Genomic DNA, 26,681 nt, shown 5'->3' on the forward strand with positions numbered 1-26,681 from the left:
TTATTCCTGATGAAGGGCTTTTGCCCGAAACGTCGATTTCAAAGCTCCTTGGATGCTGCCTGAACTGCTGTGCTCTTCCAGCACCACTAATCCAGAATCTGGTTTCCAGCATCTGCAGTCATTGTTTTTACCTCTCTCTCAACCCTTCCTATTCATATACTCATCCAGATATCGTTTAAATGTTGTAATTGTACCAGCCTTGACCAGTTCCTCTGGCAGCTCATTCTCTACACATATCCCTTAGGTCCCTTTTAAATCTTTCCCCTCTCACCTTAAACCTATGCCCTCTAGTTTTGGACTCCACCCACCCCCCTCCCCCCCCCCTTCCCTGACCCCCACCATGGGGAAAAGGCCTTAAGTCCAGAGATACTTGAAATCAAACAGAACAGTCAGCTGTGCAGATTCACCGCTGAGTCAGACAGCAGTGCAGTTTTATTTCTCCATTTGATTCACTTCCTATGTTGTCACTACCTTTGTCTCTCTTCCTCATTTTTAAAGTTCCATTGTTTTGATTTTTGTTTTCCCAAAATTCAAAAATAATGAAACAGTTTACCAAACATTAATTAATGCTCGAGGAAATCATTCCAACACTGAAAATACCTCAAAAGAAAGAGACACAATTTTTTCCCGTCCTCCACCTTAGATTATCCAGAGCCTTCAGAATCAAAAGGTTCTGTCTCCTGGGGTTCTGAATTGTGGAAATACTGGGAGCAGTAGCTAAAAGGTATGTCAGACATTAGTAGATGGAGAAGTCTAGGTTGTACGACCTAAGGACTACTCAGCCTCAAAACTGTGTGAAATCTGGTAGTTGGATTGACTTCTCTTCAGTCCTCTTGTAAAAGAGCAAGTGAGAGTGCGAAAGGTAGAGGCAAGGTTACTAGCTGTGCAACTGGGGAAATCCCAGGCTAGTTGTGGCAGGTACACAGGTCAGTATTTCAGCATAAAGCAGAAACAAATGTCACACTGACTACAGTAACAGGAGCCAGCTTTAAACTTGTTCAATGTTTTCAATCACTTCCAGAAGACAGAGAAAGGCATTCAAAATTTTTCCCAAGAGGTACAATTTCCCAACAGGTGAGATTCCCCCCCAACAAAGGGATTCCTCCTCTACTCTCTCTGAATGGACACTGAGATAGAACAGGAAGTGGATATGGAAGGATCCAGTGGAGGAAAGAAGCTGAATATACCTCATGCAATATCATGAGTTTGATAACATGGAAGTCTTGTAACATCTGCACAGCCTGGCTGTGGTGCCTTACCCAGAGTCCTGTGTACTGTTTTGGTCCCTTCATTTAAAAAACGATATACCAGCACTGGTCACAGTTTAAATGGGGTTCACTTGGCTGATTCCCACAACAAAGGGGGTGATATACCAACAAGCACCTGAACAGTTTAAGACTCGATTCATTAGACTTTTGAAGAATGAAACATATTAGATTGTGAGGGAGATTGACAGGGTGAATTTTGGGAATAAACAAAAGAACTGTGGATACTGGAGATCTAAAACAAAAGCAAATTGCTGGAGGAATTGAGATGGTCTGGCAGCCTCTTTAGAGAGAAAACAGAATTATTAGTTAATGTCCAGTAATCATTTTGTCAGAACTGGAAACAGTGTTTTTCTCTTTACAGACATTGCCAGACCTTCTGCGCTTCTCTAGCACACTCTGGTTTTCATTTAGATGCTAAGAAGATATTTCCACTGGTGAAGGAATATTGAACTAAAGGGACATGGTTACACTTCGGGGACATTCATTTAAAACCAAGATACAAAAGAGTTCCGTCTGTCAGAGGGTGGCGATGCATGAATTTCACTACCCAGAGTGTGTTGTAGGGGCTAGATTACAGCAAGTATATAAAGAGGAGGTAGATAATTTTTTGAAATAGCACAGAATTGACAGCTGAAAGAAGCTGGCACAAAAGAGGAACAGAGGTCTCGGGCAAATAGACTGTAATCCTGTTGAAAGGTGGGGCAGGCTTGAGAAACTGAATAATCTACTTCTGATTGCCCTCATTCTCTAGTGGCCTGACAGTCATTACTTCAGCATAGAAAGGAGTTGCATGGGGACCTGGGAAATTTAAAACTGCTGTGGAATTCCTCTATGTCTGGAACTCTTGCAAGTCTCCAATTAAATTTACCAACTAAATTGGATAATTCAAAGGGGTGCACTGAAATTAAGTAAAATATTTACTCATATCTAATTAGATGCTTAAAGCTAACTCCAGGGTAACTATTCAATTTCCTCCATACTTAACTCACACACATCCAACTACACCTCCACCAGACCACTACTCAGGCCTTCACCCAACAACCCCCAGGACCCCTTCCCCCACACGGTCCCCCCATTTCTCTATACCACTGGATACGTCTCTTCCCCCCCACCACTTCTCCATGCCATTGGAGACAATACTCCCATCTCAGGCTTGGTACCCGACCTTCCTTCCTCCAATGTCTAATACACTCTCCATTCCCCCATTCCACATGGCTCATGCATCCCTGCTGCTTGACACAGATTTCTCCCACCCAACCCCAAACTACCCTAACCACCTTGCGCCCGAGCACCCTATCTACCCAGCATAGAACCCACTACTCATCTGGCATCTTATTCCCTGGTACCCTATCCCATAACCAGCTGTCATTGCTATCTGACTAATCTTGCACCCCTAACCCCTTATCCATCTGGCATCCTACCCTTCGTGCATCCTAACATCACACTTACATTATGTACTCACTGTTTGACAGCAGTAATCAAGACGTCTCTCTGGACGCTTAAATTTCAGACTGCAGCAGATGACTGCTGTGAAAAGGGAACCTAATTTGGCTTCTCCTTTCAATTCTGCAGTACTTGTCAATGAAAGTACAACTCAAATTTCTGAGGGAGCCTGGAATAGAACTCCACTCCACCCCAGCCCCCTCCAGAATTGCGGAGCTCCCTCTTTCCAAGGGTAAGAAGAGGCAGAATAGCAATCAGCATAAGAATGCCACCTCTCAGAAATCTTGTCCTTTATTTATTGATGCCAGCCAAGCACTGCTCACTCTCCAAAACTAGGCTGTCAACTTGTCAGACAGCTAATATTTAAAGATCCGTTTCCGTCAGTGAAAAGTCCTGATGAAAATACTTGCCTCCACACCTTGTCCACAAGGGCAGTAGTAGTAAGGAATAATTATCAAGTTTTAAACAAAAGAAGACAGAATAAAGTTGAGCAAGTTAAATGACCAAAACTTATACTGAAAATATATATAGGGAAGAAACAGCAAAGTCCGGGTGCATATACATTTATTTTTATGTAGATTAACAATACTATAATAAAGCTACTTCTGGTGTCTGAAGTATATTCATTATTCCAATGCACACATTTATTTCTGCATATAGAGCTGAGGAAAAAATGTAATATCCAGCAAGACAGCAATTGTACCTTGCCTCACAGCAGTCTATAAATAGATAAAATAAACCAAGTATAGGGAGTGAATTGAGCAAACATAAAATGCATCAGAATAGACAATGACCAAATAGTAGAATATAACTGGGAGCCTAAAAGGCATTTGAATTTAATCAACATTATGTAAGACACTTTCCCCTTTGCAATCAGAGTCCAGCGAACAAAATGATTTAAAGATGTGATTCAGTTCCTATTTCAATCAATGCCCAAATTGTATATTCCAGCAGAGCACCGTGACAGATTTCCCGACTATCAGCCTTATCTGTGAAGATAAACAACACAACTTCCTGGGACTAACGGTGGGGGTCCAACTTTTTCATGGTGGAAAAGATTAATGAAATGTCCCAAAAGGCGCAATCCTTTTAAAAGAAATTCAACGCATCTTTTGCTGAATAAAACATACGCTCGTGCTGTTTCATAAATATGCAGAAGCTTACCTCATGCTCTGATGCTTACATTATAATTATATTTCCTGAATAAATTCTGAATAGTGAGGAAGATGTATATGTTACCTTGGTTCCCAGATAGATAATTTGTCCTCCATAGCCACTGACTGACTGGTAGCATGCCTTTTCTCCAACCAGAGCCTTTGAGAAATAAACAATATTTTAATTTAAATTATTTTTCAAAATAACTTAGCATAGAACAAATAATGTTTTAACTTGTTTGGGGAAACCCTTAAAAGATTGGACAATAATAATCATAATTATTCTGTTCTGAAAGGCACCGTGGGTCTATCGACAGCACATGGACTGCAGCTGTTCAAGAAGGTAGCTCACCGCCACCTTCTCAAGGGCAATTAGGGACGGGCAAGAAATGATCAGGCAGTGACACCCACCTGCCATGAGAGAACAAACGCAAATAAACAGACAATATTAAGTGACACCACCACTTATTTCAGCTTTCCAATAAACGTAACATGGGAACGATTGGCCAAACTTGGACAGAACACAGCCAGTAATGCCAGGCAGAGAGGACCACTCAGAGCAGGTAAACTGACCACCTGGTCAGCTAAGAACATAATTTCGTTCGGAAGAGTAGGCCATTTGGTGCCTCGAGTCTGTCCTGTTATTTGGCAAGAACACGGTTGATCTGATTGTGGCCACAATATCCAAAATATTGACTCTCCTGCTCCTTGGATGCTGCCTGACCTGTGCTTTTCCAGCACAAGACTGTTCGACTCTGATCACCAGCATCTGCAGCCCTCATTTTCTCCTTCAGCCCATCATGTCGATGTTGGTTAAAAAAAAAACAAATACCGAGCTATTATAATCGCATCTTCCAGCATTTGGCTCGTGACCTTGCATTTCTGCATCGCAAGTGCACATCCAAATACTACATAAATGTTATGAGGGTTTCTGCTTCCACCATCCTTACAGACAATGAGTTCCAGATTCCCACACCTTCTGAATGAAAAATCCCCTTCCTCACACCTCTTCTAAACCTCCTACACTATCGCTTAAATCTATGTCTTTTGGTTGTTGATAATCCAAGGGGAAAGGTTCCTTCCTAACTATCCTATCTGGGCCCCACATAATTTTATATATCTCACTCATGTCCCCTTTCAATCTGCACTGACCGAAGGAAAACAACCCCAATCTGTCCAATCTCTCTTCATTAAGGTCCCAGGAGTGTTCCTTCATCCCAGGAATCAACTCATTGAACCTTCGCTGAAGGGTTTCTAATACAATTATGGTTCTTTCTTTCTTAAATAAGGATACCAAAACTGTACACAGTCCTCTAGATGTCATCTCATTAGCACCATGTACTTTTGTAGCAAAGCCTCACTATTTTCTACCCAAGTCTCCTTGTATTATGAACTCAGCTGTGGATAAGTCAGATCCTAGGGTGAAACCTAGCTTGTTAGATCAACAGTTTTATTTTTGTAATTTGCTTTACCATGATGGTCAGTTATTGGATATATTTACAAGAGACAATGTTGTTTTTAACTAAAGATCAGAAGATAATTACACAAAATAAAAAAAGCAATCTCAAGTTGAAAAGATCATATCACAAACAGCAAAACAAATTTGCCCTGAAACATTCTCTGCACTCACTTAAGTCCAGTGAAGTCATAGAGATGTACAGCATGGAAACAGATCTTTTGGTCCAACCTGTCCGTGCCGACCAGATATCCCAACCCAATCTAGTCCCACCTGCCAGCACCCGGCCCATATCCCTCCAAACCCTTCCTATTCATATACCCATCCAAATACCTTTTAAATGTTGCAATTGTACCAGCCTCCACCACTTCCTCTAACAGCTCATTCCATGCACGTACCACCATCTGCGTGATAAAGTTGCCGCTTAGGTCACTTTTATATCTTTCCCCTCTCACCCTAAACCTATGCCCTCTAGTTCAGGAATCCCCCACCCCAGGGAAAAGACTTTGTCTATTTTATCCTATCATGCCCCTCATGATCTTATAAACCACTATAAGGTGACCCCTCATCCTCTGACGCTATAGGGAAAACAGCCCTAGCCTATTCAACCTCTCCCTATTGCTCAAATCCTCCAACCCTGGCAACATTCTTGTAAATCTTTTCTGAACCCTTTCCAAGTTTCACAACATCCATCTGATAGGAAGGAGACCAGATATGCATGCAAAATTCCAACAATGGCCTAACCAATGTCCTGTACAGCGGCAACATGACCTCCCAACTCTTGTACTCAATACTTTGACCAATAAAGGAAAGCATACCAAACATCTTCTTCACTATCTTATCTACCTGTGACTCTACTTTCAAGGAGCTATGAACCTGCACTCCAAGGTCTCTTTGTTCAGCAACACTCCCCAGGACCTTACCATTAAGTGTATACGTCCTGCTAAGATTTGCTTTGCCAAAATGTAGCATCTCACATATATCGTATCACTATTATCTTCAATCTTTCTTCTCGGGAGGATATTATGAAGCTCGAGACAGTTCAGAAGAATGTTGACGGGATTTGTTAGGTGGAGAACAGACAGTGTTATTGCAACCGTGGACGTGACATTTTTCCAGTGCAGCATGATCAATCAAAGGTCATAGTCCATACTGGTATCCAAGGGCATGGGTAGGAAGGAGGATGTGAAGAGGAGGAACTGGCTCACACTTATATGATCTCTGACTTATTGGTTAGAAGATACTGCTTACGGCAACCGATGAATGAAATAAACTTGTCTTTCTTCAGGTTTGAGGGTGTATTTTAAACCACAGAGAGAATGACAGCACCCTCCTTTTTGTAAGCCTATTGGTTTCTGGCCAAATACTCTTCAAATAGTAAAGTTAGCCAGTCAGCTACCTCGGAGCCAATCACATAGTTGTTGGCTGGCCTTTGTCACTGTTCCACAGATCAATCAGCTATTTGTGGCTGGCCAAATTTCATTTTGTACACACTGTCAGTTCTAAATTGTCTGTAGTAAACATTCTCTATTGCTTGAACAACCAACAACGTAAACAGCACTTGCAATAAGTAGAGGGTAACTTGCTTTTAAGAAGGACAGTAATGATTTCAACAATTTTTTAAAAGTCTATTTCCTGTTCAGTTCGCAATCAAAACAAAAGAGATACGGGTCTTTTTTGTTAACGACATTTTTTTAAAAAAAATCTATTAAAACTTTTACTATCTGTTTTTACGCCTGCAGCTAGTTTTTTTTCATACTCTAATATTTCTCTCATTCATTTTCTGTCAATATTTGCTATTTTTATATCCTGTTCAATATTCTGACCTGCCACCCATCTATGCACAACTATCTGAAAAATCACATCATTTCAAAATGTTCTCTTCCTCATAACAACTAATTCTCTCTCCACAAATGCTGCCAGACCTACTGACTGTCCCCAGCATGTTTGTTGCATAACAACGTGCTTTTTACTTCAAGTGTGATACTATTTGGAGCTGCTTTAGGTTAGTGAACCAAAGATGGTGCCTCCTCCTCCAAGGTCTTCAAAGGCATAGACACCAATGGTCAACAATTAAAATTGTGCACTCACAAGAGCTGATTCAGAGGAGCACAGATTATACTGAAGGATTGTGGAGCTAGAGAAAGGATAGATGGGAGAAGGTCATGAAGAGATTTGAAAGCAAAAATGAGATTTTTGAAATCAAGACATTGGCGGACCAGTCGGTCATATAGGTCAATGAACACAAGGGAAATAAGGAACATACCCTGCTGTGAGATCAGAGATGAGCAGTGACCTCAACATTTTAAGGAAGGTTGACTATAAGACACTAGTTCTGAGTGCACTGAAATACTTCAGTTGCGAAATAACAAAGACATCAACGCAGGTTTGAGCAGCAGCTGAGCTAAACTTAGGTGAAGTTGACACTAAACAATATCGTTTTAATGATGGCACAAAAATACATGAGGTTGGAAACTCATCACCAGATCAAATGGGAAATCAAAATTGTGACAAATTGTCAGGGGCAGGGCTGAAGAAAGGAATGGAGTTATGGAGTGAGCACCAAAATCAATGACTCCAATTTTCCTAATGTTTAAACTAAGAGGATTTCTGCTCATCCTGTCGCAAATATCAAGTGAGCAGTCTGAAAAATTAGCAACAGTGGAGAAGTTACAAGGGGTATCGGTGAGGTGGAGCTGGCCGTGTCAGCATACGTATGAAAACTAGCAATGTGCTTTGGACAATGGAAATAAGGGGCTGCATGTGATGAAAAGTGGGAGGCAGCCCAAGGCCAAAATCTTTAACATCAGAGGAGCAGGAAGAGAAGCCACTGCATGTGACCTTTTGGCCAGGATTTAATGGATAAAAATGGGATGTGGTGAGAGCAGTAAGGCCTAGCTAGTCGAGAGTGGCAAGGCTTTGGTGGAAGATGGTGCAAAAGACTGCAGGCAAGTCGAGAAGAACAATGATGAAAAGATGGACCTGTAGATAGAACTGAACAAACAGGATGCAAGGAAAAGCTATGGAGGGCTTTTAACATAGCATTAGGCACAAGTTTAAAAAAAAATAAAAACATTTAACTTTTCACAAGTCACCAAACAGGAAATTTTATAAAAGCTATTGAAACAACCAGAAAGAACAACACTGAGCAAGCAGAAAATAAGCTGTACTTAAGCTGGCATGATAAGTTGAATTTTAAAAATCAGTTTTAATGTTCTAGAATATGACTAACAGAATGTCATTCATAACTTAGCAACAACAGTCGCTAGACTAACTATAATGCTCTGTAACACAATCCATCATCCCAACAAATGTAACATACATCAACACTGCTTACAGAAATAAACTAAACAGCATTATGCAAACTTTGTTCTTTGATGTACATCATTTATCATTTCTCATGTCCTCATCATGTCTCTCAGAATGTTACTACTAGTATTTCTTTTGAAGTACAGTGACTATTATTATGTAGGTCATTGCAGTAGCTAGCTTATATACAGTGAGGGCCCACAAATAACAATTCAGATAAATGAACTGTTAACCTGTTTTGGCAGGGTTAGTGTTGAAGGAGGAATATTAAAACATCGGAGGACATCACGTCTTTTCATAATTTTTTCACTAACTGGTGGTATGAACAATGCCCTGTCAACCTGTGCAAATTACAGGCAAATCTTCCACGTGCAAGGTAACAATATTGCAGTTGTCCATTTAAATGTTGATCTTATTTATTTGCTCACATCTCCAGACTTGACTCCAAATCTTTGAACAGAGTGGTAGAGAGAACTTTGTTGAGTTAATCTATAAATCTACATGAATTTCCAACTGGGATTAAAATGAGGTAAGGAGCTTTAACTTCAAAAGCAATACTCATATAAATCATTTAAGTTTGATTTTCATTTATTGTTATTCAAGAAAGTAGTCAAGTTAAAAACAAAAATTATTTAACTGCATAAACATACTCAGATTTGGCAGACAGACAGTTTCTGTGAAAATGAATCTGCTAGCTGAACCAACATTAACTTTGAGGTCTTATTTGGAAATAGTGTGTGAGGATGACCATGCACCACAGTAAGAAAGACAAAGCAATAAGGTTTAGTCAACGATGGGAACGAAGCACAGGCTCTGAAGGGAAGAAAGGATGGAAGCTGGGAAGACTAGGAGTAGTGAGAACAGGGGTAACAGGCGTCTTGCCATTTTTTAAATGTATGGAAAAAGAAGTATTTGTCTAAAACAAGGCGAAAGTGGCTATTGCAGATGCTGGAGATTAGAGTCAAGATTAGAGTGGCGCTGGAAAAGCATTGCCGGTCAGGCAGCATCCAAGGAGCAGGAAAATCGACGTTTCAGGCAAAAGCTCTTCATTACCAGGTAAATTTGAGGTCGGGGTGGAAGGTGTTAGTAAAGTGGATGAACTGTTCAACCTCTGCCTAGGAACCTTCTAACCACAAGGGATGAATGCAGATTTCTCCAGCTTCCTCATTTCCCCTCCCCCCCACCTTATCTCAGTCCCAACCCTCGGACTCAGCACCGCCTTCTTGACCTGCAATCTTCTTCCCGACCTCTCCGCCCCCACCCCCTCTCCGGACTATCACCCTCACCTTAACCTCCTTCCACCTATCGCATTCCCAACGCCTCGCCTCCAAATTCCCTCCTCCCTACCTTTTATCTTAGCCTGCTTGGCACACCCTCCTCATTCCTGAAGAAGGGCTTATGCCCGAAATGTCGATTCTCCTGCTCCTTGGATGCTGCACTTTTCCAGCAACACAGTTTTCAGCTCTGATCTTCAGCATCTGTAGTCCTCACTTTCTCCCACTCATGAGGTCACTGAACATTTTATAGCAGAGCATCCTGTTCTTCTGAGATTGACTAAAGACACTATTTGCTCCTATTGCCGTTTTGAGTATTTGTCTGGTTGGTCTCCTGTCTTTCCCAAGAAAAACAAGTCTTCTTCATTACACCTTCTACACCAAGGTGTCTACTGCAGCATCCAAAATCTTTAGAGCTTGATCCTAGTTATGTCATCCTTCTGACTTTCCAAAGTTAAAGAGCTCCTGCACAAGTGCCAACATCTGCCCCAATCAAAATCCAACTCTCCTTTAGAGAGTCACAGACTAACTTGAACTGATGCTGGTAAGTCACAATTATGGTGTTTGAACCATTGAACAGACCAATTAGCACTGGACGCTCGCAGTTATTCAAATCACCTAGCATCAAACTTGTTTGCTGCCTACATTACATAAAGACCATTTTTGTTCTTTTAGACTGGATTAAGAAAAGAGAGTAGATACTGCTTTGAACCGAAGAAACTGTGCACGATGTTTGTAACTTTAAAAACTGAAACAAGTTGCTGGAACACACAAGCTGTATTTACAACACTGCCTTTTCATGTAGTGAGTGAGCATTCCACACAGAATTGCACCATGTGGGTGCTCAGGACAATTTTGTCCAGAGGCAGTCTTTTGATTTTTTTAAAATCAGAATCAGACTCAGCCGATTGATTGTGACCACCTGCCTATGATCCAACCTTGTGTTTGGACAATACAGCAGAAAAATCCGGCCCAGTGAAGAAAAAACACCTAATGCCTCTCTCTCTCTCCATTCTGTGTGAAGAAGTAAATGAAGATGTCCTCCACATTTCTCTTGGCAAATTCCCTTTCAAAAGAAAAAGGGGGGAAACCATATTCAGAGGCACTGAAGAGAAAAGCCTCAGCCATTGAATGAAAGATTGTATTGTTATGCTGAAAGTATCTAATGGGGTCTTTAAGGTCTCATCAAAATTAATACAAGAAGGCATGTGTGCTTCATAGAATTTAAACCCAATCAATTTGCTAACGATAGATACAAACTAATGAGCGAATCTGTCAGCTGAAACTACTTTATACAAATGCAAACTAATGAGTTCCACTGTCTTTCAGCTAGTCAGGGACTGGTGACAGTGAACACTTGGAGCTCTGTCTCAGATTCCATGGCATTGGTATCACAAATTCCAGCCCGCTGGTGCAAGTCCAATTGGGTTTGCGAGACCAGGGAAATCTGATGATGTCCAATGAGTTGGGCAAAGTTCCTGATATTAATATTGTTCTGAATCTAATGTTACATGCTGCAAGACAATTTCCCAGTACTTTCAGTACTTTTCCAGACATTCCATCATCCAAAAACGAACTCCAGGTGTCTCTGTGTTAGCTGCACAATAGTCTGTTTCCCAGGCCCCAGACAAGGTGGGCGCAGTTACCTTTCAACCAAACCAGGCTGTTTTTATACTAGGCCTGCTTTCCATGTAAATCTCCACATTATCATGACCAATTGGTTTGGAGGTTTCATTTTACGCCCAACTGTATGTCAGCGTATCCACAACTTCGTATTATCAGCAAAGTGTCAGAGGAAAAGAAAAGAGCTCAAAAGAAAACAATACATACTGGAGCCAGTATTATGCTTCTGGCACTTAAGCTGTCTTTCTCCATCCATAATACTTGCATCTCATGTATGTGAATTTTAAGAAAATGGTAGGGATAAAGCATGGATAAATAATTCAACATCTCTACTTATTGCTATTGGTTTTAAAAAGTTTGATTATTCTAAATAGCTATGTTCCTATTACGGAAAAAAGTCTGGTGTATTTTTTTAACCTGAATTTTTAGGTAAAAATTGGAAAATCAGGTTACAATTAGATTTTCACACATGAGAACTCCGCGAATACTGGAGCTTGGTTTTCAGTCCATTTCCCCACTGAGTCATGAAAACTGGGGCTAAACCATGGCACATCATGATCCCACTGCTTGTCTTCACGAGCAATTATTCTGAAAGTGAAGCCCAGCTATTATAGGTTAAGAAAGGGAGGATTTATGATGCAGTGGCGTTGTACCGATCTCTGGGCCAGGAAACCCAGGTTCCAGTCCCACCTGTCCCAGAAGTACATAATAATCTCTCCAAACAATTTGATTAGGAGCAAATTTTAGATCAAGCAGATATCTACAGTTTTGTTTAGGTCGCTTGGAAATCTGGGTGCATGCTGTAATCATAATAACACCAGTTTAGGTTTGTTTTGCTTAGATTTCCATACAAGCTCATTTGCATAGCACAGAACACATAATTCACCTTGAGCCAGGATAACTGTGCAATGTTTTAGAATGTCTATCACCATTTTGCATTAAAATTTTTTTTTTATTTAATAATGATGAATTTGATAATTTAGTAAGACTAAATTTGTAATCAGTGTCCATTCTACTGAATAACTCTATATTAAAATGGCTTTAAAACTATGCTGACGGAGAAATCATTAGTTGAGCGGGGTGCAGTAATTGGTTACTTAGGAAAGTTTATTGAAATGTCTTCTCAATGTACTTATTAGTGTTCATGAGCCTGAGGAAATGGATGCAATTAGCACGATTTCGCTATGGTAATTAATTCATTGTGGCATTGCCACAATGTTGAGTTATCCAATTAGTTTCACTGCCTTATTCTTTCCACTGGATGTTTTCTCTCTCTTCAAACATATTTTTCAAGCTCTTTTTGGACCAAACCCGCTTCTAGCAATCTTTCACGAAATGTATTCCAGAATATGCAAAAATAAATTCTCCTGGTCTCACCTTTGGTTCTTGTGCTAATTATCTTAAATCTGCTCCCTATTGATCATCCTGTCAATGAAAATAATTTCTCTTTTAATTTTGTATACCTTAAATCTCGACTAAGTGTTGTCTGTATGTCTTTAATTATATAATTACTGTATCTAAGCAGTTTTATATATGGTTGGATTGAAGTCTGGGAGTGAATAACCTTCTAAGAGAGACTGATGGCATTGAAACCTTGAAAATGAAATTTCCTGAACTGCTCTCAACAAAAACAATCCTGGCTTCTCTTGCCTCTTCTTGCTGCAGTTATACAGGGCCTTGATGAGGTTGTACCTTGAGTATTGTGTGCAGAGTCAGTCTCCTAATCAGAGGAAAGACATTCTTGCTATTGAGGGAGACCAGCGAAGGTTCACCAGACTGATTCCCAGGATAGCAGGACTGACATATGAAGAAAAACTGGATCGACTGGGATTGTTTGTAGTCGCTGGAATTTAGAAAGAATTTAGGGGGTCTCCTAGAAACATGTAAAATCCTGATGGAACTGTACAGGCTAAATGCGAGAAGAATGTTCCCAATCTTGGGGAAGTCCAGAACAAGAAGTCACAGTCTAAGAATCAGGAGTAAGCCATTCAGGACCAAGATGAGGAAGAGTTTCTTCATTCAGAGAGTTGTGAACCTGTGGAATTCTTTTCCACACAAAGCTGTTGGGGCCAGTTAGTTAGATATATTCAAGAGGGAGCGAGGCATAGCCCTTGTGGCTAAAGGGATCAAGGGATATGGAGATAAAGAGGGAATGGGATACTGAGATTGCATGGTTAGCCATGATCATATTGAATGTCGGTGCAAGCTCGAAGAGCTGAATGGCCTATTCCTACTCCGATTTTCTGTGATTCACACAATTCACTCAATTGTTGTAACTCTCCTCTGCACCCGAATCCCTCAATACCCTAACGGTTTTGCCAGCTGTGAACACAACACTCTAACTGCCTATAAACAGCAGCTTAAAGTTTGAGGATAACATCCTTGCTTTTGTGTATATGACTATTTGTAAAGTTAGAGATCCCATGAGAAAAATCGTGCATTAACTCAATGAAAGAAAACCACACAATGCTGGCAGTTGTTGTTAACTAGATGGGCAACTTACAACAGATTAGTAGTCAATTGTCTTCATCATTCAGCCACCTTGTCTCACCAAGCACTGTTCACTGTCGAATTGGCAATATCTGCTCCCCACTACCAGTGCACAGAATTTCATTCCCCACCAACCTCTAAGAACAATACAATAGAAATCGAGCACCAGAGACCTCAAGAGAAACTGGCAATGAGTTACCACAGAAGTAGTTACTCTTCAAAATATAAAGGCCCATGAGAGCTGGTGATTTATATGATGTGCAATGCTTCCAACAGATTTGTGTTACTCATCAAACTTCATTGATGTGTTTAATTGGGTGTACCAACAAGCTCACACCTAGAAATCTCAGCATGCAACATTTCATACATGCCCTGGGAAAAAAAACTGTGAAGTAGGAATACAATTAAGGAACACAGGGAGTATTGTTAATCATTAGTGGAATATCCAACTATAACACATGGACCCATTGATTAGATTTAATGGAAACAATTATATATTATTTTATCAAATAGCAATGTGTCAAATACTTTGTGTTGTAGGTGCCTTGAATAATTAGACACTATGCACAAGCCCACCATTATAACCTAGAACCACAGGGAAGGTAACGTTTGATCAATTTTACCCTTACCTTTTCAGTGAAAATATGAAATTATTTTCCGTCAATCAATATTGTCCTTAACTCATATCTGAATTGAATTTAAATAAGATAAACAAAGGCAAACTTTGCAATAATTTTGCTTTGAGTTAGAAACAATCAGTTAATGAAATTTACTTTTGAGCAACCAGTTTGGACACATCTCCTGACAGGTGGAATGTCAACACAGACCTTCTGGTCTAGAGGTAGGGATGCTACCACTGCAGCAGAGGACCCTCCCTAACCATTACCCTAACCATCAGGGGCAGCACGGTTGCTCAATAGTTAGCATTGACTCACAGCACCAAGGACCCAGGTTTGATTCTACCCTCTCCCGACAGTCTGTGAGAGTTTGCACATTCTCTCCCTATCTGGGTCAGTTTCCTCCCACAGTCCAAAAATGTGCAGTTAGGTGGATTGGCCATGATGTCCAAGGATGTAAGACTAGGTCTATTAGCCATGTGAAATGCAGGGTTACAGGGACCGAGAAGGGTGACGGGTCTGGCTGGGATGCTCTTTGGAGGGTCAATGAGGACTCAATAGGCCAAAAGGCCTACTTCCACACTGTAGAGATTCTATGATTCCACCACTTTGTATTCATACTGATCTCCATTAGCTATTAGAAAATATTGCTCCTTCGCAGTGACATTAAATAATGTTTCACCATTTAATTATTTTAAACTATTTATTCTGCCCCTATTAAGATCTGTTTGCACTATACTCATTTAACAGAGCTCCGTCACTTCCACATTAGATCTGAGACACTGTCAATCTTCACGGAATACAAATGTCTTTTAAAATCTTGTTTTTAAGACAGATGCAAACCAGTCTCCAGTTTGAGTTCAATCAATATCCTACAGCACACTTGGTGTGCTCTCTTTACAAATGACTAGAACATTGTAAATTCTTTAGCTGCAGGGATAATGAGCATCCAGAATCAACAGAAAACATTCAACTGAATTACTCAAGAATAGAGGAATGGTGCCATTCTTCATTGCTACACAGAGGTTAAACTCTGCTGTTGCTACAAAAAGACTGATTCCATGAATAGAATATAAAGATATGTGGAAATCAACACTGTTCCATTACTCCAAACATTTTGCTGCCTGACGTGTGTGGCTTTCACACAACAACACTGACAAGTCTAACCTTTTCAATAACCAACTGATCCACTATTTGTTGCGCTTACATACCTTGGTTGGTTTAAATTATCTATGGATAATTATGATAAAACTGCAACATGTCGTGAGCACAAAAGCCATACAAGTGTCAGTTCTCACTTATTTGCTCATGTTTGCTCTTACAATTAAATAATCTTTTCCTTCTCCTCTGTCCTCCTATAAAACTCCTCAGGGGACAGTTCAGGAAATGGAGGTCCTGTCAATGCACATAATACCAGATCTCCCCCTGTGAAATAGTCTCTAAATGGTGCTTGAAGCATAGGATAATCTAAATATAAGTCAGTTTTGTGTTGTTCTCGCATGAACAGTATGACATGGAGCATCAATTAGACAACATAGCTCCAATTCAGGTCACTATTCTGTTACGATCTCAGTAGCATTCATAACATTTTCTCTTTAAAAATCTGAAAACTCATAATTCCCAAAAGAATGAAGTTATACGGTTCATAATTTAAACAAAATAATTTTACTACACAAACAAAGAATTTGAATAAAATAAATGTGCCACAAGTAGTTATTTACAGTTATGATATTCAAACCAGTATGAATACAATTACTTATACTCCAATCCAACCTCCTTTGTTCTACTTCCACACACATAGGACTTACAACCTCAAACTCAAGTCAGATACTCAGCTAAATTTGCAAGATTAATTGCTTGGTCTGAGTAATGCTTCAAAAATTTGAGTAAGAGTTGAGATTTCTTGGATGTCGTTTTACAAGCAGTATGACTTTCCACTCAAACTTCTGACAAACTGCCAGTCAACTTAGGTACCTCTCACATCTTAGCCACCCTAGATCCAAGAAAGTTCTGATCTGATTTTTTTTTTAAAACTCTGGAGTCTTGCAACTGAAACACTTTCTTTTTTCCTTTTATCACAACTTGAGATATTCTAGAGTTCAACTCATTATCACGAGTCCTCCAGTTAGCAAGTGTTTTATTTATTTTTAACTGACACAAAGTTATAACTGAACTTTTGTTTGAGAAAAATGTTTTCTCTTCTACAGCCAGCTTGGTCACAGAGTTACCCCCAGGTACTTACTCATCCTGTAATCAACTTCTTTTCTTCTGTTGGTTATCTCCCAGGCAACTTGGTCACATGCTCATTTACTGTTTTACCACAAATCTGATTCTAGAGAAACATAGTTCTTACAAGGACTATCATACTAAGTTAAATATAGGCTTTCCACCAATGGTATTATGTCCAACATAATCCTCAGGCTTTTTATTTCTGCAGAAAAGCAGATTCTGTAAGTAGACAAGTCTTCTATAATCTAAAACCTTTTCATATGTATATTTTGCACAAATAATTGCACTGACAGATGTAAATACATTAGCGTACAAATAACCAAATGTAGCTGATACCAATGAATTGATTGGGTCTACAACTTCTATCCAAATCATAGGTGGATGATCATATCACAGCAGTAACAAATTCATCTTATTTATGATGTGACATACCAGTGACTGTGTGAAATGCCCATCCGTTTTATCCTGAAAGACAGTAATGCCACAATACCAAGTTTTTAATTGTAATCAAAAACTGTTGGTAAGATCATTTCAAACACAGATGAAGATACAGAAAGAAATTAGCAAGACGATACCTGTCTTACACAATAAAAATTTGAAACAATCAGTTCTGCCCTCTTACAGATCTTTTCAGTGACTTTAAACCAAGATTCTATATCACAAAGTAAATTGTGCATAGAATCATCCTGTTAACCCCATGGCTCTAGAAGTGTAGAGCATCAGACATCACAAAGCTACTCTACAATAATGTGCTTTCTTTCACTTTGACATCAATATAAAATAACAGATAATCAAACCATCTCTACTCATGATCAGATAGAGTCAGAGAGCTGTGCAGCACAGAAACAGACTCTTTGGTCCAACTTGTCCATGCTGACCAGATATCCAAAATTAATCTACTCTCATTTGCCAGCATTTGGCCCATAAACCCTCCAGATCATCCAGATGCATTTTAATTGTTGTAACTGTACCAGCCTCCACCGCTTCCTCTGGCTGCTTTTTCCATGATCAAAATATTTCCAATGATTAACTAAAAAGGTATGAACAATAGTCCCCTATTCACCTAATGATCTACCTGTTTACTTCTGGACTCCTCGCTATATCTGATGGGTATGAGCTAGAATCTACAAAGAAAATACTTTCAAAACAGACAACTAATCTGACATCTCTCCAAAAAGAGATTTCTGGTAAAAGCAAATATCAAAGTACATGGCTGTAACTTGCAGGCAGCTCGGTTCTGATTTGCAATGTGAAGTTTACTAACCTAAGACAACTACCCTTTTAATTTATTATCTTGAAAATATATTGTCCTCCATGTATAATTTTTTTAAATTTCCCCTTTTCGATGCAGAATAAAGTTAGTTCACATGGAGAGTCCCAGAAACTTCCTTGTGTGCAAGAAAACACCACTTAAACCCCCCATCTGATCACAATGGAAAATTAACCCCAACTACCAGGCTGAGACTAATTCTCTCAGCAATTACATGCATTCAGTCCCATGCATGAATGCAAGGGATGATTTTCAACTGTTGACTCAAATTCACTAAGAGACATTTTTACAGTATAAGTAGATGTTTCAAATATCGAACCATTCAAGGCTATTTTCTAAAACCAGTGAGCATAAACTAATCATGAAAACATCCATTATTCCTTGCGAGTAAATACAGTTACTGAACTTTCCTCACGAAAGTGCAGCGCATTACCCAATGTGCAATAAAGTGAAAGTAATTAAAATCACAACAGTCCCAGACTATTGGACTTCTCTCTCATTAGAGAGACAACTGGTGGTGGTTTAATCTGAGGGTCAGATTAAGGAGTGCGTTCGAAAAAGAGGGATGTTCATTTTAACCTCAGCCAGAATGGGAACTGAACATGCATTGTTGGCATCACGTTGCATCAAAGATCCATGCAACTGAGCTAATGTTGATTACCAAAGTACTGCTCTGTCCCAACTTGGGAAAACAGCGTCTTGTAAAAGGACACAAGAAGTTCCAAAGAAAAGCCCAAGTGATCATTTATAATCCATTTCACCTTATGTTTATGTCACAACACGTAGCAACAGAAAGGAAACAATTAATTCAAATAGCAGCTTAAGTGCAAGTGGCATTTTCTGAACTCTTACCAAAGCTTGGCTAACATTTCCACCAGTGGCTAGGGATTTGAAGTGGCTACTGTTGTAAACCAATTGAACTTCAGCAATGTCCACGATCTCCAGCTCTTCTTGACTATGACGGTCCACCACATGGAGCTTCTCTGCACTGTCCAGTAGAGCCAATGTACGAGAATTAATCCACTGTGTGCAGAGAAAGGGGAAAGTTAACAATACATTCTCCCCTGATTGTTCATGCAAAATGTGAATTCCACCCAAATGATGGAACAAAGACAAAACATTATTTTGTATGATTCGGAGATGTCGGTGTTGGACTGGGGTGTACAAAGTTAAAAATCACACAACACCAGGTTATAGTCCAACAGGTTTAATTGGAAGCACACTAGCTTTCGGAGCGACGCTCCTTCATCAGGTGATTGTGGAGGGCTCGATCGTAACACAGAATTTATAGCAAAAATTTGCAGTGTGATGTAACTGAAATTATACATTGAAGAATTGATTGTCTGTTAAGCCTTTCATCTGTTAGAATACAGCGATAGTTTCACTTCTTTCATGTGTAAATCACAAAACCCTTTTTTTTAAAGTTGCATTCTTGGGTTAGCTGTTAACAATGGTGATAGCTAGACAATATGTTGAAGGTGTTAGCCCCCTGTGTTCTCTGTCTATGACCTGATGTTTAGATTGATTCCAAGCTAAAAAGTGAAATAACAGAGTTTTACATAAATTCATGCATATTTTCTATGGTTATCCAATAACCTTGTCTTACTATCCAAAAGTATTACCAAGCACTACTCCTTTGATGGAGTTTACTGTACTTTGTGCTAACTACAGCTGAGATGGGGACAGAAAGTCTACCCTTGGATTTCTTCCCATGCCATTCTTTTTTTGATGCAGCTACACTGCCTCACCCTGAATATCTCGTGGGATATAGTGACCCTCTTCCTCTCTCTCTGGAAGAATTTTTTAAACACACATAATAAAGCAGCTTGAGTGGAAACCTCAAAGTTTGCAAGGGAAATTGCAAGCATGGATGTACAAATAACACATGTGGTACCCTGCCATTGTTAAATAAATAATTGATAGCCTCGGTTAACACCAGAAATACTTCTAATATAAAAAGTCGCTAACAATATACTTGCGAGAACCGCACTACAGCAGAATACATTTTAAGGGCCTATTAAGGATGGCAGGAGGTAAATGCGATATCCAAGCAAGTTAACATTCATCTCAAGTTCAACATAAAGACTCATGGCTTCATCAGCAGGGATAACAAATGCCATCCAGGAATTGAAGGCAGAAACTGGTAAGACGTTTTTGATTAAGAAAAAGACTAATTCCTTTTACATAAAGCAATGGTAGAAGAGGAGTCCTACCCGTTTAGTATTTAAGCAGGGCCCAATCAAGCACCAGCAGGCAATTGCTACTGATCAACAGATATAAAGGATCATTCCTCTCACTCACTACCATTGGTATTACACGACTCACATCAGCACAAGTGTCACACCCAGTCACCAAAACAGTCAACACAGCAGAAACATTCCCGATGGAGGAGGAAAAGTGCATGACTGATTTAAAAAAAAACACAATCTCAATATAAGGATTAATTCCAACCTCTGCACTGTCTTAAAGTACTTTGGTTCACCATGCTTGTCTTAAACTGTAATCCGTACTTGTTTAACATAGACGTTGAGCCATTTATTTTAAGGGAAACTGTTGAATTGATGTAAAAACGAATTCTGATGTGTCTAATTGTGAAATGTAAATAGGACACCAGGATTTTCGCTCGGTTGTGCTGTTCACCCTAACTCATTCAAACCAACAGAAATTTCAAGCACAGCCTCACCTCTATCTCTATAATCTCTTTCAGACCCCTAATCTGTACATTTCTAAATACATTCAAGTAAGGGCTCTTGAGAATCCCAATTTTAATTTCTCCACAAATTGATGCCCAAACCTTCAACTGTTTAGGGATCTAATCCTTGAGTTCTTCTGAAAACCATCTACCCGCTAAAATGGCCTTTAAATTTAATTCTTATTACTTATTACTTTGTGTAAAACTTTGCTTGTAAAGTCCTGTGAAGGTCCCTGGCTTACCTAGTGATGTCAAAGGTCCTCGATAAATACTAGTGCTAGTTGTACTGAGCATACTGAAGTACTTCACAGCAGCATCATCAAACAAATACAGAATTAGATTGATGGTGGAAATGATACATTCAAGATTTTAAAAGCAATTATACAACCTCAGTACATTACCACCATCTGAACTTTCTGAGAATGAGGTGATACGAATGTAAGAGCTGGTGTACCTGCAAACGTCAGAAAATAAACTTTTTTTTTAAATGGTAGCCATGATGTGGAGATGCCAGTCTTGGACTGGGTGGACAAAGTTAAAAATCACACAACACCAGGTTATAGTCCAACAGGTTTATTTGGAAGCACTAGCTTTCAGAGCGCTGCTCCTTCACGAGTTACCTGATGAAGGAGCAGTATTCCGAAAGCTAGTACTTCCCAATAAACCTGCTGGACTATAACCTACTGTTGTGCGATTTTTAACTTTTAAAAGAAACAGTCTAAAAGCAACTGCTTTGAAAATAGAATTAATGTATTAAAATTAAGAAGGAATAAGAGACTTTCTATGTCAGGTCACTGCAAATTAAGCTTAAGTGATGAGGTGGAAGAGACTTGACCTTCAGTCTGTAATTTCAATTCATCATCCACTCTTTCTACACTCACATCAAAATGATGCAAGGGGAGCAACAATAAAAGGTGCACACATTTACATTATGGATTTCAGAGGAGAATAGCAGGTTTTTTTTAAACAAATTCAGTTTATGTAACTACTAAAAAATCTTCAAGAGCAGGGGTAATGCATTTTGTACGCTCTGTTATGACAAATTAAACAGTGTGAAGGCTTGACCTTATTCTATACTGCAGTAATCCATTGTGACTGAAACAAACAGTAATGTGTGGCAAAGGTCTATAATTCCTTCACTGTCATTGAAATTCTCTCCTTAACAGCACAAGGACTGCAGCAGTTCAAGAAAGCAGCTCCCCACTACCCTCTCAAGAGCAACAAGGGACAAATAATAAATTCTGGCCCAAACAACAATGTCCACATCTCACAAGTGAACAAATGAAAATGCATTATTATTATCCATGAACTTGGATTGAAGGTGGAAAGAAACTGGATTCTCGTTTTCAGTTCTACGAAGGTGTCAGTTTTGTTTTTAAATAAACAAAGGACAGGAAATCATTTTTGAACAGAGTTTAAATTCAATTTCCTCGAAAGCATGTGACTTGAGCTAAACAACTAGATGAACTACCCAAAAGGTTAAATAAAGAAATAGTCACAAAACTGAACTTTTAGGACATTCAGAAAGACAGGCGAGGGGACACAATCAGGTTTCAGTTGAGAATAACAGTGTCTTACCAGTAGAATGGCAGTTTAGTTTTTAGCTGTCCAGGCCTTCAGAGCTGCAAAGATGTCTTAAGACTGATTTAGCACTTTGAGCGAACAATGCTTTTCTTAAAGTTCAAACAGGAAAATCGATGAAGTACTTGGTGTTTGTTCGCATATCTCAGGGACAGGCACTTACAGAAAATCACAGCTGGCATATATAAATAATATCGCTGAGAGGTTAGCAACTGTGTCAGTTAACTATAAAATTAAAGTACTAAGGTACTTGCTGGGATTGAGCGACTATAAAGGATAGTATTAGGAAAAGGAATGACATTTTCTTTTTTGCTGATTATGTTAATACCTTTCAAAATTGGAATATGTATAGATTTATCTTTCTTTTATGTAAACTCGTGTTTGTTTTGGTTATAAAAACTGCACAAGCTCAGATGAATACATTTAACAACTAACAGCTATGATAATCAAGCTGCAAAAGCAAAGTGTATAATCTATCAAATAAAAGCAAGCCAGGTTTCACTCGAAGATCTGTCTTGTCCAAAACCAACAACTGATACCGTGGATACTCATACAATGGGTAAAGACTCCATCTGGTGGCTAGCTGTAGAAACATATATATTATCAAATTCAGAGAGGTGATAATTCACTGCTGCACCTTAATAAAACCAAATTAGTCAATTAACAACAAATGTATAGAGTAAGAATGCCAAAGCTTGCTGCCCTCTTTATTGATTCTGTATGTAATTAACTGGAAAATATAGTGAAATTATTTCAAACAGTAAGGATGACAGAAACATACCAGTTATTGCTTATATGCATTCCTGTTCCTGATAGTTGATAATGCATACCAGGAGCACTGACAGCACTTCGACAGTTCTAGGTAATTGCCTATGTTTCTATCTTAAATCAAAGACAGAATTCCTACGCCCATGAATTATAACACTGAAGAGGAATGATTATAGTTGAGAGGCTAAACGCAGACTCTATCCAATTAGAATTCAGGAACCATATAGGAACTATTTCACTACTGATTGTATATGTCACTAAATGCTGGGACAGAGATAGAGAAACAAATTTTCAGGCAAATTACACAGATGCAAGAACTGCTGTAGAAGTCAGCATATAAATCAACAAGTGAAGTCTAAAAAAAAAACTCCTCCCCAAAAGCTGGGGTCCACTCAAACAGAATGTAAAAGCCAATATGGGGAAGTTGCCATTTTCAAATATCACAGCATCTGGGAGTATGCACCTTAAACTCCCACATATCCTGACAAGGCAGCCCATAGTCCTTTCTTGATCACATGTGCTCAGTAATAAGGTTGCCAGTAATTAAAACTTGCACGTGAGATGAAAAAAATAATGAGGCTGATTACTAATGTGAATACAGCATGTTGTGGCTGAAATGGGAATCAACTTATATTACAAGCAATAGTTAAGAAAACGTTTGAGACCATGAAAATTGGGTTGTCTTACAAGCTGTAGTTTGTGATATAAAGTATCCTGTAGAAGAATTAGCCCAATCAGGAAAGATGATGCATTGGACCTAATTCTGGAGAATGAAATGAACTAAGTGGGGCATGTTCCAAGAGAATGTAATCAAGCAGGGGAGGTGAGGGGCACACTGACCATACAATTTTATAAATATGAAAAAGACAAGGTGTAATTAAAAATGCTTCACTGAACCAGGGGGCTAGATTCGGTGAGCTATAAAGGGTTCTTGCCTCAGGGGACTGGAATCAAAGCTTTATAAACAAAACAGTAAAGAGTTGATGGTTTGGGTGCAGAGTAGGCACATTCTCACAACAGGTAAAGGTAGGGCTGATTAAAGGCATTGAAATTAAAATTAGATTTTAAAAAAAGGATGGTTATACAATTATTAAGTTTATAACGCAATACAAAACCAAACTGAACATTGATAGTATGAAGATATAAGAAAAGAGGAGCAAAGGAAAAATTAAAACAGATTAGTGGGTAACAAAAAGGAGAGCACAGATGTTTTCATAAAGACAATAAAAGGGATAGTTAAAGGAAGAATGGTGCCATTAAAGTCTAAAAAGGAAATCTTCTTATTGAGCCAGAGGCATAGGTGAGATACTAAATGAACCCTACGAACGTATCTTCAATTCAGCCAAGAAGAGAAGGCTGTGATAGCAGAGATCTGGGTAAAATTTGAGTGTCAAGTATTCTTAATTACAAATGCTGTGGTTCTGTTCGCTGAGCTGGAAATTTTTGTTGCAAACGTTTCGTCCCCTGTCTAGGTGACATCCTCAGTGCTTGGGAGCCTCCTGTGAAGCGCTTCTGTGGTGTTTCCTCCGGCATTTATAGTGGCCTGTCCCTGCCGCTTCCGGTTGTCAGTTCCAGCTGTCCGCTGTAGTGGCCGGTATATTGGGTCCAGGTCGATGTGTTTGTTGATGGAGTTTGTGGATGAGTGCCAAGCTTCTAGGAATTCCCTGGCTGTTCTTTGTTTGGTAGTGTTGTCCCAGTCAAATTCATGTTGCTTGTCGTCTGCAGCTCGAACTTCCAGCTCGGCGAACAGAACCACAGCAACGAGCACCCAAGCTACAAATCTTCTCACAAACTTTAATTACAAATGGTTCAGAAAATATAGGAAAGTCAAAAGGAGCAGAAGGTTGAAGTCATACTTGTTAATGAAGCAATAATAAATTTAACACAGTACACTTTTAAAAATCTAAGAAAGCTGTTCTCTGCACAGTCCCTCTCACAGAAAGCTGCTGTGTCAGCAGCTGACATCGGCGCACACACGGTACGGCACAAAACCCAATACTAACATCGCGCATGCGCAGACACTGGTGCATGCACAGAATGACATGAACATCAGCGCATGCACAGAACAGCGTGGAGATTTTGGTGCGCACATCCAAGTATGCAAACTGATCCCCACTGGAATAGCGCGATTGCCCACAGAGGTAAGTGTTCTCCAAAATACCATTCCCAAATTCTTCAGCGAAGTTATAGTTAAATCCACCGTCGAAACGCGCGTTATCCCAGGACTACCCGCAGTGATAATAGAAGATTTGAATTAACTGTATATCGACTGAAACAGTGGTGGTGTAAGTGGCAACAAGGGTATTGTGTTTAGGAGAATTTCCTACAGCAATATGTATCCAGTCAAACAAGAAAGAAGGCACTGCTGGATCTGGTTCTAAAAATGAGGTGGGCAAAACAGATCAAATAACAGAGGGGCAACATCTGGGGGACAGTGAGTATGCATAAGGTTTATAATAATGGTGGAAAATAATATTGGTCAATACAGAGCAAGAATAATTAACTAGCACAGAGCTGACTGCAACAGGGAGAGAACAGAGGTGCACCAGATAGATTGGAACTAAAGGTCAGTGAGAGAAACAAAAGCTGCACAATAATCTACCTGCAAGGATGAGACAGTTTGAGCACTATCAAAGTATATTCTCCCAAAGGGGAAGGTAGAATGAAAAATCCAGAGCTCCCCGGCTGACAAAAGCGAGAGAAACTAATTTAAAGAAAAAAAAACTGTGTTTACAATTGGTAATAAATACAGTTGAGAACCAAGCTGAATAAAGTTCAAAAAGGAAATCAAAAAGCAAATGTGAGGTTCAAACAGGAATTACGAAACAAAAACTGGCAACTAACATAAAACTAAAGCCCAAAGTCTTCTCTAAGCACATCATTAACTGAAGGGCTGCTTAGGGAGAGAAAACTCCTTATATACCAGGAGGTAAGAGGCATGACTAAGGTGTTAAACCAATACTTCACAGCTATCTTTACCTTGAGGCAGATGGTGTCCAGAACATGATAACAGAGAAGGAAACTCAGTCACTAGAAGAGCTTAAAATTGATAAGGAGGTATTATTAGATATGCTGCCAATACTTAAATTTGATAAGGCACCAGGATCAGATGAGCTGCATCTAATGGTTTTGGAGGAAGTGAGAATGGAAATTCTGAGGCACTGACAATTATCTCCCAATCATCAGAGTTCAACACATTAACTCTGTTTGCTTCCACAGATGCTGCCATACCTGTTGACTTTCTCCAGCATTTTCTATTTTAATTTCAGATCACCCACATCTGCAGGCCTATGTTTTATCTTCCAATCTTCCCTGGATTTGAGGACGTGCTGAAGGATTGGACAACTGCAAACACTATCCTTTTGTTCAAAGAAGTGTGTAAAGATCAGTCTATCAAATGCAGTTCACCTTTGGTGGTAGAAAGATCTCCAGGAGTAATTAAATGCCACATGGGAAAACATGGGTAAATTTATTTATTAAGGAAAAATGCTGGAGTGTGTTTTGAGA

The 26,681-nt window shown here is 39.4% G+C and overlaps 1 protein-coding gene across 6 annotated transcripts in view; it reads right to left on the minus strand.

The window, feature by feature from the left end:
- The window catches only part of vps8 (VPS8 subunit of CORVET complex), a 555,322-nt gene that overhangs the window by 482,384 nt on the left and 46,257 nt on the right, over positions 1-26,681 (minus strand). For 4 of the 6 annotated variants that reach the window (XM_043693078.1, XM_043693077.1, XM_043693082.1 and 1 more), the window contains 3 exons: positions 18,986-19,156; positions 17,296-17,328; positions 3,951-4,025 (listed from right to left, as the gene is read on the minus strand). In XM_043693078.1, coding sequence (XP_043549013.1) covers positions 3,951-4,025; positions 17,296-17,328; positions 18,986-19,156 — 279 coding nt within the window. The remainder of the gene's footprint in view (positions 1-3,950; positions 4,026-17,295; positions 17,329-18,985; positions 19,157-26,681) is intronic. The other 2 variants (XM_043693080.1, XM_043693079.1) reach the window with 1 other exon arrangement.

This window comes from Chiloscyllium plagiosum, chromosome 7 (genome assembly GCF_004010195.1).
Source record: "Chiloscyllium plagiosum isolate BGI_BamShark_2017 chromosome 7, ASM401019v2, whole genome shotgun sequence".
NCBI lineage: Eukaryota > Metazoa > Chordata > Chondrichthyes > Orectolobiformes > Hemiscylliidae > Chiloscyllium > Chiloscyllium plagiosum.